At 40.0% G+C, this 12,294-nt stretch overlaps 1 protein-coding gene across 15 annotated transcripts in view; it reads left to right on the forward strand.

Annotated features, from left to right (window-relative positions):
- The window catches only part of ST3GAL4 (ST3 beta-galactoside alpha-2,3-sialyltransferase 4), a 163,034-nt gene that overhangs the window by 91,742 nt on the left and 58,998 nt on the right, over nt 1-12,294 (forward strand). For 9 of the 15 annotated variants that reach the window (XM_072978976.2, XM_020811362.3, XM_072978979.2 and 6 more), the window contains exons 3-4: nt 2,051-2,125; nt 11,151-11,247. The exons of 1 other annotated variant lie outside the window; for it this stretch is intronic. In XM_072978976.2, the coding sequence (XP_072835077.1) occupies nt 11,212-11,247 (36 nt within the window). In that variant the 5' untranslated portion in view covers nt 2,051-2,125; nt 11,151-11,211. Of the gene's footprint in view, nt 1-2,050; nt 2,126-9,340; nt 9,360-11,150; nt 11,248-12,294 lie in introns of those variants that run through there. 5 more of the 15 variants (XM_072978982.2, XM_078379820.1, XM_078379819.1 and 2 more) reach the window with 2 other exon arrangements.

A 12,294-nucleotide genomic window follows, 5' to 3' on the forward strand; every position in this document is an offset into this window, starting at 1 on the left:
GTCTGTGAATCTCGATATGAGGACTGTCCGACTCCAGCTGTCAGACTAAGTGAATCATGCAAACTGAGTTTACATTTTGAGGGCAAAGCACAAAGCGAATAGAGGCAGAATTAGTTAAGGGGCAGCGCCTGGAGAAGTTACTATTTTGGATTGCAATTTCCAGAATTCTGCAACCAGTATGATCCTTGGACTTGCTGGCAATGGGATTCTTAGATTTGTGATTCCAGGAAGTATTTTTTTCCTCCCAAATTCTAGAAAAAGGCATAGGAGCTGAAGGCTCTTTGATAAGCTAGGCAGGAATGCCAAAGCTCTATTGCTGCCTAGTTCACTTAGCAAATGCTATTTTTGTCACGTACTCTGGAAACTGTGCAGGCTAAACGGTAACAGTGGATGTCTGAGATTTGCTGATAAAGCCACCAGCTTGCTTTCTTTCGAGCCAAGTCAAGTGACGGGCAATGCGATTAAAATTTTTGTGGAGTTTTAAATCCTTATCAGGATAGAAATATTTGCGCTTGGCATACAATGAAGTTTACTTATGCCATTATAGCACCTAATTTCAAAATGGCACTACAGTAAGACGTTGAAAAAGAGGCTACCAACAGGGAACAGGTTTCAAAACATACTAAGGCTCTAGAGCACATGATATTGAAATCCTGCTAAAAATTGAGCAACTCTGGGTCTAAGTATCTGGGTGGGAGCCTGGATGAATTTTATTTCTCATGTAATGTACGGCAGTCTGAATTGGCCCTTCCCAAACTAATATGACAAAGTAGGTGTCAATCATCCTTGGCAGTTAACATATCTCAGAATTTTGCTGTGCAGTTCTCTGATCAAAGGCATTGATGAGAGACATTTTGTTGTCCATCTCCCTAGGCCATCCCATAACCTGTAAAATATTTGCTTCTTCCCAAAGGACTGTTCTTATTCTGGGGGGAAAAGGACCTTTTCTGGCTCAAAACAGACTTGGAGGAGGTGATTCCCCACAATAGAGGCAAATTATTTCCCTCAGAGACATCTGGAGGGGCAACATTGGATGCCTATCACTTCAGGGAGGTTTAAAAAATGCTTTAAAGAAAATTCCTTGTAACAGTGCATCCAGATATTCATGCAGATTTTTTAAAATGGCAGCAAGTATGGAAATAATATGGAGTAGGTTATGTGTCTACATGCGAAAGAGAAAGAAGGAGAGAGAAGGTCCATACATTCTTCTGGATTCTGGTGGGTATTTTACCCGTTCAGTCATTTTTAACTGTGTACAAATAAAGGCATGGAGAGGAGTGTGCTAACTGTGATCTGTCCTCAGTTCCATCACCCGGGACAAAGAAAGTTTGGAGAGATTTTGCACATGGAGACTATCTCTGGGATCTGATTTTGTAGAGCTCCATCCAGCATGGAATGCCTCTGTAAATGGAGGGGAATGGGGAAGGGGATGATGAGGGAGGTGGTGGGGCTACTACATTCCCCCTCTTCACATTCTTATTATACAAATATTAATGATTTGTAAATAGTCAGATTCAGTCATAAAAACATGACTGAACCTGAGTTTAGATGCCATTCTAGTTGAATTTCTGTAGGATTTCGGAAAATACTGTGTTAACCTACTTCACCTGCTTGTCTATGACAACTAAAGGGCTCCAGTGATAAAGCCCTGCAATAACCTGACTTGATCCAAGCGTTGTGTGAACTCATTCTCACATGTGCCGTTGTCTAAAGTAGTGATTCTCAAACTTGGGTCCCAAGGTGTTCTTGGACTTCAACTCCCAGAAATCCTGGCCAGCACAGCAAGTGGTGAAGGCTTCTGGGAATTGCAGTCCAAGAACATCTGGGGACCCCAGCTTGAGAACCACTGGTCTAAAGCAGTGATCCTAACCTTTGGCAACCGAGGTGTTCTTGGACTGCAGTTCCCAGAAGTCTTCGTCACCAGCTCTGCTGGCCAGGGTTTCTGGGAATTGCAGTCCAAGAACACCTGGGTTAATCAAGGTTCAGAACCACTGGTCTAAAGGAATGCTCCATCGTCCATTTATTTATATTTGTTTGTTTTCTTTCACAGAAAACAAATGAGACTGTGATTTCCCATCCTGTGGAGATTCTGCAATCTTGGTTGGGGAACAAAAAGAAGAGACGTGTAAGTACAACACCGTTTGGATTACGTTATGGTATATCACAGGAATTTTTTTTTTAAAAAAAAAGCAGTCAGGGGTGTGAAATCAAGCTGGGGTGGAGAAGATGATTTTTCATCTCCAAAACTATTCTTTCTCTACAGTGGGTCTCTATGAATCCTGTGAGCAATCAGATCTTGTCCCTATCTTATGTGGTTTACTGTTTTGAGGGGATAATTAATCATATCTGCTTGACAAATAGATGTTGCGATTGACAACTAGGTGGTAATGTATTATTTTCATTGTGTAGTAGTTTTTCAGTTTCTTTTTAAGTAGGTATAATTACAGAAAAACTGGACTTAAGTAGAGAAATCTGTTTAATTCAGGCAAAGGCAATGTTACTTTGTGTTTTGTGAAACTTAAAAACAAAAGGGGAAAATATAGATTCTTACTGGAATCCAAATAAACTTGTTTAAGATGCTTAAAGAGAACCACTATATTTCTCTGCTGTCCAAATTCTTAAGTTTTTTAAGGGTTGTATAAATTATTGTTATATGATATTTGCCTTTCGTTATGTATTCTGCATCAAGATGGACCCATGGTAATAGTAGAAAGCCTCTCCTCTTGTTAACTTTTCTGCAAGTATCATCTTACATGTACCTTGGTCATGAATGACATGTGCACACACACATGCATGAATGGATATACACATACAAAGAACAGCTTAAACCTGGCTTTGAGCAGTTCCATTGTATGCTGCTATGTCTTTTCTCTTTTACTGTATGATACTCTATTGTGGTCTGTAAAGCAGGTGACTATAAAGAGAGTGAAACATCTCAGATCTGGATTTCTCACAGCAGCAATAAATGTGGACTTATTCTTGGATAGAAAAGTGCCCAGGAAAGAAATGCCAAAGCTAATGAATAAAGGTGAGGAAGTCATAAAACACAAAATATACAGAAAATTTGAATAGGCCTGTCATGTAAGGTGAAACAATAGTGTAGATTGTTATAACCGATCATTTTATGTAAAATGATGGGGAAAGAAGTGCTAAAAAGAAAAAATGTTTTGTTTAAAAAATCTTAGAGATTTAGACCTTAGAAACATAACAGTGTTATTTAGGCTTTATGTCTAAAATCAGAATAGCCATGATGGCATCCAACCTCTGATAGGAAAGGAATAATAATAAGAAAGTGCATCTTAGAATTTGCTTTTTTGAATGATGCAAGTAACTAAGAAGTTACGTATGCATTTTAGAGCTTGAAATAACTAAAAGTGTGGGTTCCAAGGAACTACACCTGCTCAAGGCCCACAGACTTCAATAAGGCATCTGCGTATTATTGAGTCCCACTGACTAGAGGTTATTTTCCCTCTTCATTGGAAAATTTATTAAGCTGGCTCCTCATCCTTGCTTGCATGAAATTGCTAGATGGAGCCGCTAAGGAAAGAACAGGCAGAAGTTATATTTGTTGTTCTAAACACAAGAGATGTGCTCCATTGATAACAGGAAAAGGCAATTGTTGCAAGAAACCTTTTGTAGAATGTTGTGGGGTTAGGTTAAAAAGCAACAAATTCACAGAATCCGAATCTGTTATAGAATTCAGCATGGTAGATAATGGTGAAGGTTTTATTCTTGATTGCCAGGACTGATACAGGCCCTATAAGAAGTCAGATTAAAGTGGACTGTAGCATTATTGTCATTTGTGATTTTTTGTAGTCACTTATTTAAAATATTTATGGTACTCCCAAATTAACAATAAAAAAAACCAGTATCATCACGTGTATTATAATATAGACAAGATGTTAGAATGTTGAACCAGGAGCCACGAACTGAATTCTGAATGCTACTAATGATGTTGTTAGGTAGATCTCTTTTGGAAAGGCATTCTGTAGACTGGTCTGCTATTAGGCCCTTCCTTACCTTGGTGGCCACCCATCATGATACTGTAAGTGGTGATGCCCAGAGAAGATAATCTCTGAAGATGGCTTTAACAATCAGGCAGGAACATATATGAGCAGCCAGTTCTTCAGGTAAAAATAATTGAGGGCTTAAAGGTGAGCACCAACCCTTTGACCCAAGCTCAGAAATTGATCAGTTGTGTAGTTACAGTACTAGGCGATGGATGTGATATTAAATGGATATGTATATTTGAATGGGTTAGACAGCCATTGCCATTGTGGAGCATGGTTTCTTTTGATTTCTTTATCACATGGCAGTGGATGCAGGTTAAAGCTAAAAGTATGAATTTCATTGTTGTTGTTTAGTCATTAAGTCGTGTCCGACTCTTCGTGACTCCGTGGACCAGAGCACGCCAGGCCCTCCTGTCTTCCGGAGTTTGGTCAAATTCATGTTGGTAGCTTCGATGTCACTGTCCAACCATCTCGTCCTCGGTCGTCCCCTTCTCCTCTTGCCTTCACACTTTACCAGCATCAGGGGCTTTTCCAGGGAGTCTTCTCTTCTCATGAGATGGCCAAAGTAATGGAACTTTAGCTTCAGGATCTGTCCTTCCAGTGAGCACTCAGGGTTGATTTCCTTCAGAATGGATAGGTTTGTTCTCCTTGCAGTCCAGGGGACTCTCAAGAGTCTCCTCCAGCACCACAATTCAAAAGCATCAATTATTTTGCAGTCAGCTTTCTTTATGGTCCAGTTCTCACTTCCATACATGGCTACTGGAAAAACCACAGCTTTGACTATGCAGACCTTTGTCAGCAACGTGATGTCTCTGCTTTTTAAGATGCTGTCTAGGTTTGTCATCGCTTTCCTCCCAAGAAGCAGGGATCTTTTAATTTCCTGGCTGCTGTCACCATTTGCAGTGATCATGGAGCACAAGAAGGTAAAAGTTGTCACTGCCTCCATAAACCCCCCTTCTATTTGCCAGGAGGTGATGTGATCAGTGGCCATGATCTTAGATTTTTTTAATGTTGAGATTCAGATCATTTTGTGCGCTCTTCTCTTTCACCCTCATTAAGACGTTCTTTAATTCCTCCTCACTTTCTACCATCAGAGTGGTATCATCTGCATATCTGAGGTTGTTGATATTTCTTCCAGCAATCTTAATTCCGGTTTGGGATTTATCCAGTCCAGCCTTTGGCTTGGAATTCATCCAGTCCAGCCTTTTGCGTGATGTATTCTGCATATAAATAAGCAGGGAGACAATATACATGAAATGAATTTCTTAGCAATTGCTTAAGCTAATTTAGTTAATTCTTAATGCCATTTGGCGAATGCCTTGGAGACACAATAGTTCCTTTCTTTCTTCAGTGCATGTTTATGGGTGAATGGAGAGCACAGATTTTAATCATTTTAAGCCTTGAATTTGGTGATGTTTATTGGAAGTAAATCCAATCTAGGGTCTATATAGGCCTTCTGGTGCATAAGTGGTAGCAATAAGGTGCTTCCTTTTTTCCTGTCCTCTCCTGATGATTCTTGGAGATTCATGCTGTTAAATTCTGTGCATAGCTCCACCTGAAGAAATCATGTCTTGTATTTCACTGATTCTCACTGGTTTGCAGGTTGTTACAGTGATGGTCTGTGAGCAAAGAGACTTGTTGGGCTCATGTTGCACAGATTCACAAGAAGAAATTAATCTGATTCAGAAATAATACCAAGTTTATTTGTCCTGCAATGTTATAGTGAGCAGTGCTTCAAACCGGAGGTTTAAGTTGTGTTGTCTGTTTCCAGTTGCCCTCTATAGGTGGGATAACATCATGCTTGTGAGATCTACTTTATTTCTTTCTGCAGCCCTGTATCTAGAGAAACATATATACCCAGCACACCTAAAGCTTGAAATCCTGTTATTTTAAAAGGAAGTCTCATGAATTGTTATCATTTATATATTATTTATATGTCTTATTGTTAGCCGCCCATAGTAGACTTCAGTCTAGATGGGCGGGGTATAAATCAAATAAATAAATAAATAAACATACAAATAATATCATTGCTCTGACAGTATGAAAACATTGTTGGGTTATGTGCTATTACTATTTCATTGTCCTTACCCGTAAACTTGGGGGGGGGGGGAGAAGGCAGTATGTGTTCTCTCTTGCAGCCATATCTTATATTTTACCTTGCAAATACTAAAGGCAAATTGAAAGAATAGTTCCCTTGCCACTTATCAGTAGCTAAAAGGAAGTTCTAAAACTTGAAAAGCCTTAAAATGCCCTTAACAAGTAATGTTGAAAGTAACTAGAAAATATTGCTCATTGTACCTAAACTTTGCAACTATTTAACTTCATAACAACTCATACTCTCAGAAAAGAGCTAGTTACATTGCTTGCAAGTACAGTTAGTTACTCTCAATCTGTGAGTACATGTGCTTGTTTTGCATAGATTGCCTGTTCCTTTGCTCTTAAATTTTCAAAAAGAAGCATAAATGATTTTGTTCATTCTGTGTTTCAGTTTGTTGAAACTCTCTGGGGACGGAATCAAAGATGGTCCATCTAGCTTAGCAGGGGCCTAATCTCTCCAAGCAGAGATATTTCCTAGTTGTGCTTCCTCATATCAAGTTAGCTAGATTTGCTGCAGATTGATGCTTCTTCATGCCAAGGATGTCTTCGATCCCAGAGCTATGCCATGTCCCAAAGACTATTGCTCACAGAAAAATCTTACTTTCCCAGGCAGGAACTTGAACCATGAGATAATGATCAGATGCACAGACAACCATTCCCTGAACTTTGGGAACCTATGTTCTACACGTTTCCTCTTTTGTTTGGTTGTCAAAAGTTTGGGGATCCACTTTGCTGCCAGCTTTCTCATTTCCAAGTCATTGTGGATAATGGCACCAACTCTCTCATAGGATATTCCCAGATATGTAGCAATACTTTTGGCTGTTATTTGGCGGTCCTCCATGATCATGTCATGGATGGCTTTCCCATTTGCAGGCACAGAGACAGAAACAGGCCTTCCGCTGGGTTTCTCACTTTCAACAACGAAATGGCCAGTTTTAAAATCGACCACCCAATGTTTAACTGTTGCATATGAAGGGCCACTGTCACCCATAGTTTGTGAGATTTCATCATGGATCTGCTTTGCACCTTTTCCTTGGAGAAACAGGAACTTGATTATGGCCCTATGCTCTTCCACACTGAACTTTTCTGGAGGTGCTGCCATGTTCACTTTGGACCAGAAAATGAAATATAAGTTAAAATCATAGGCAGTTGATTTCTGCACCATTGAATATAGACAAATTGGACAATACACCCTACAATTTACAGCTTCCTAGTTAATTTTTTTCTGGGTAAGGCTCAGTACTTGTCAGCACCCCCTCATATTCTACTTCTTGTTAGAAATAAGTGTTAATGTGCTCTGCAGAACCACCCTTTAATACTGAGCATAGCATTTCTCAGGGGCCTCTTACCCGTTTCTGTACACACATTTTTAATGCATTCGATACAACCTTGATACCTAGACAACAGTGAATGGAGTGAATGGCAGAGGACCATCCGGATGATGAAAAACCCTGTCACCATAAAATGTCTTGTTTTACTGGACAAAGCCAAGTTGAGAGATCAAGGCAACTTCTTGTCGTATGAGAAGTACATGTGAATTTAGCTGTATTTTTTATGACAGGCCATTCCTTTGGGATGGGTAATTGTTTCTTCACGTGGTTCTGTAATCTCTTATCCTTCCTGTGAAACTTCTGAATGATTTGATCTTGGGGTACTGGTGGGAAATAAAGACGAAATGAATTTTTGGGTGGGGTAAAATAAATTCTCTTTATAATTCAAACTTGCTTTGCAAAGCTGTGCATATGTGTTTTTTCAAAGTGCCTCTACAGTATTCTCTTGTGTGAAGCATAGGCGTCTGGATCGGACGCCTATGCTTCACACCTTAGTCCATTAGCCCATCAATTCATCTCTTTTAAAGCCATTTTACAGAGGTTAATTCATGTTTGACTTTGGAAATGAAGCTCTACTCATTTGAATGGTTGGGTTTTTTTTTGTTTAAACAGGAGTGACATTTGTTTGTTTTTAAGTGTTTCCAAAACTTTTAGAAAACCAAAAAGTCTGTAGCAAGTGTTCAAGCTGTACTGGTAGTCCTTCTGTTGAGATGCATTTTCCTCAACCTCCCTGCCCCAATCATTTTGCTGAGCTGAAAGATGTAGGCAAAGAAATGATTACTAATGGCCAAACTGCACATCTCAGGTAACCTGTCCTCAGAAAAAGAAATTTCTTGGCTAAAAACATCTTATTGTCACAGCAGGAGATTTTCACCTGCGCTGTAGCTTGCAGATTAGCTTGCTTTGCTTAGAGGTTTCTGGATGTAAATATGGGCAAGGCATAAAAGTCTGATTTCTTAGACAATGAAAGTCTGCCAAAATCCTGTACAACAGTACTGTGCAGAGGTACCTGTAATGTTTATTTTGGCCTGCATTAAGCACGTTTATGGAAAACTATTGCTTATCTGACTGAGATCGTGTGTCATTTAGCATGCTGAAACAAAGATTTCTGTTTGTGTACAGATGGCAGTTGTTTATACATCTATAAATATTCCAAATATTTAGAGGATATAAATGTTAAATTATCTGCTGTCTCCTAGCATTGCACTTGATCTAGGAAGGAAAGCTCTTTTAAAATACAGTATATAAGATTTCATGCAAAGTAGTAGTGACAGCGATGAGGGAAGAGAAACTTTTCGGTCCATGTCATTTTCATTAAGGCTGGCCCATCAACAATATGGCATTTCCCCATAACTCTAGGAGCTGTTGTCTATGTTCAGAATTCACCTTAATCAGCTGATTAATCATTAGAAGGAGTATCTGAATCTGCTTCTGCTATTAAATAGTTCCAGTTAATCAGTTAAAAGTTTTCAAAACTTTGTTTACTATGTCAACTGATAAATTGGTCAGATAACACCAGTTTTCAGCATGCCTTTGGGCTTCTCCAAAATGTGCTGGTTGCAACCATACCAGCAAGCAGGTTTTACACGCCGGCTATAAGTGTGTGTATGAGTGTGTTGCATAACAGTCCCTCAGTTGTGAAATGTTCCCCAGCTGATGACTCCCTGGGCAAAGAGTGGAGCTGTAAACAAGGTAACAACGAGGATAAACTCAAGAAATATAGCCGGCAAATGAGAAGGCTATGAAGCTGTTCAGTACAGCTGAATAAGTTGTGAGATCTCCTACAGAGCACAAGGCTCAAATAAGCCAGAACCTTACGTATGTGTGGCAGTGGTTGACTGCTGTGTTTTGGACATGTCACATTCAAGCTGAGATGGTGATCTTTTGCGAGGTTAAGCCTAGTCAGAAGAAGGTGACAAAGGTAAGGCCTTTTAGCAGCTTTTGTGAGGAAAAAGAATATTGCTTTATTTTATTTATTTATTTATTGAGCTTATATGTCGCCCATTTAGACATAGTCCACTCTGGGCGGCTCACAAAACACAGAATAAAAACAATTAATATAAAACAAAAATTTCCAACATTTACACAGAGTAGATAAAGATGGAGAGAGATAGAGAGTTATGTAGTGCCTGGAGGTAAGGCCTGTCTATATAACCAGGTCTTGAGCTGGTTGTTGAAAATGCCCAGCGAGGGGGCCAGACAAATCTCGGGGGGGAGTGTGTTCCAGAGCCTGGGAGCCACTGCCAAGAAGGCCCGGTGTCTTATTTTTTCTTTCCGGGCCTCCTGGAAAGAAAAAAACAAGGACCCTTACATCCATGGCTTCAAATCAGCAGCCTTGGATGTAAGGGTCCCTAAGCCCTGGGTGGCCAAAAGAACAATGTTTTCATTCTCTAGACAGTCTCTCTGGGGTCCATATTTGTATTTTACCACACAAGCTTTAACTTCCTTTTTTGTTGAGCTGCCAGGCTACCTAATAAAACTCTGCAGCATTGGATCAGTAAAGGTTTCATAGTTACCAAGTGCATATGCACACAAAACACTGTGCCGTGACAAGTAATACAGTGGATGCTTGCAACTTGAACATGAGGTTCTTGTTCTTACAGCTAGAAAAATGCTTACCCTGTCGACAGTGCAGTTTTCTAGGACTTCTGCTAAGACCTAGGTAATACAAGTAGATTGGAAGATACAACCAACAAACTAAGTTTTTGACTGCCCTTTTGTAGACCAAAGAATTAATATCAACTTTAGGAACTTTGGATTTTCTTGTCTGTGAGGCTAGAAAGAATTTCTGTAGTTTCTGTCACTGGGATGGAATGGCTAAGAAGCTTTGACCAGGGCTTTTTCCACATTGATCTTCTCTTTGTGAGCAGAGGAGAATGCTATCTTACAGCATTCTTCAAATCTCCCAACCCTGTTCTGCATTACATTTGAAATACAGGTGTGTGCAGGGGGGAAAAAAACCCTCCTTAAAAATCTTACACAATGAAGATCTTAAAAATATAATCTAACATAAGGTGATAGTATATGTCTAGAAGCACTCATAGCTATTATAGCCAGAAATAGATTGGTGCACGTGGAGGGGTTTATAATCTGATAATTACTGCCTGCATCATGGAATAAGAAAACCTCCCAAAACATATTGGTATAGAGCAATGGTTCCCAACCTTGAGTCCCCAGATGTTTTTGGACTAAAACTCTAAGAAGCCATCAGCGTTTGCTGTGCTGGCCAGGATTTCTGGGAGTTGTAGTCTGAGAACATCTGGGGTCCCAAGTTTGGAAAACACTAGTATAGGGGGTGTTCACTTTTGGGCCCATTGCAGTATTAATGACTTGCATTTCAATTCTGTGCCTGATGTTTCTTTTCTGGAACAAATGGAAAGTATCTCCTGTGCTATTTATTTTAAAAAACAGAAGCATCCATACAATTGCTAATTATACCTAGGCCTAGTTTGCTTCGTTTGCCCGTGTAGAAGAAAAATATTCCAAAAATAAAATCACCAATAGTGTGTTCACTGCTTTGTTATAATGCAAAAAATGTTGAATTTTGGCCTTCCGTCTTGGCCGGCCTGGCATTGGAGAAGGGATGGTGACAAAATCCAAACAACTATTGCCGATCAAAGTTTGATTCTGGTTTGCAACTGAAATGTTGGTGGTGGGCGAGTCTTTGGCATATGTTTTTAAAAGTAATTAAAAAGCCTAATTGATCAAACAGGAGCTGCCACCTTGACATTCTGCCGATATAATTTATAATCCGAGGGGAAACAATTGAAAACATGGAGGAGACAGAAGAAAAGCACAGTACTCCTGAGGTAAGAAGCTGCACAATTTCTAGGACTTAATGATGCATTGCAAAATGGTGGTTCAGCACAATTTTGCATATGGGTTGTTGCTACCCACACTCAGGTCTGTATCTTAGTACAGTATAGTGTTTTTTTTTGGGCGGAAATTCGACTCCCTCTTCTGCATTGACTGTCCATTTGTCTTTTCCTCAGATCAAGCCCTTGCCAGCTTATTCTTATTGGGAAAAGCTGATAGGATTCTCCTGGTTTTGGGGTTATTGATGCCCATCTTTTGAAAATCAAGTTGATAAGAGAGTCTGAGAGGTCCACTGATGCAGACATTGCTTACGCAAGTTTGACATGGATTCTCTGGATGTGTGTTGAAGCAAATTTTCTGTTTCCCTCCTTTACTCCATCAAGTAGGCCAGAAATGGCCTTCCAGGTATTGCTAGATTTCTACTGACATCATCTGTCAAAGTTAGTTATATTGTCAAGAGCTGAAGTCAGCTACATTCCAACGGCATCTGGAGGACTTACTTTCCTCATTCCTGAGCAAAGAACATCTAACCTGCAGCTGATTGTTTATGTTTATATGAATATATATTACTGAATACAGAGTTTAGAAGACATTTTGGACCCCTGTTCCCAGAATCCCCTAGGAATTGGGGGATTTGGTCCAGAAATAACGTTTCCAAGTAGGGGCTGCTTGGGCAATGAATACATGACACTGTCCATACAGTGGTCCCCAACCTTGGGCCTCCAGATGTTCTTGGACTGCAACTCCCAGAAGCCTTCACCACCACTCTGCTGGCTAGGATTTCTGGGAGTTGAAGTCCAGGAACATCTGGAGGCCCAAGGCTGAGGACCACTGCATTAAAACATATCCATTTAAAGAGGATGTGCTGAGGCCTCCCATGATTCGTTCTTGTAGCCAACTGCCTTCTCCATCCATGATGGAAAAGTACCTAAACCACTGAGCGATCCAAGCAATACTAATAATAATCTTAGAACTCCAGAGCTGGAAGAGACCCTATGGAACATCGAGTCCAACTCTTGACAAGGAGGCACAGTGGGGAA

The sequence above is a fragment of the Pogona vitticeps genome, chromosome 8 (assembly GCF_051106095.1).
Source record: "Pogona vitticeps strain Pit_001003342236 chromosome 8, PviZW2.1, whole genome shotgun sequence".
Classification (NCBI taxonomy): Eukaryota; Metazoa; Chordata; class Lepidosauria; order Squamata; family Agamidae; genus Pogona; species Pogona vitticeps.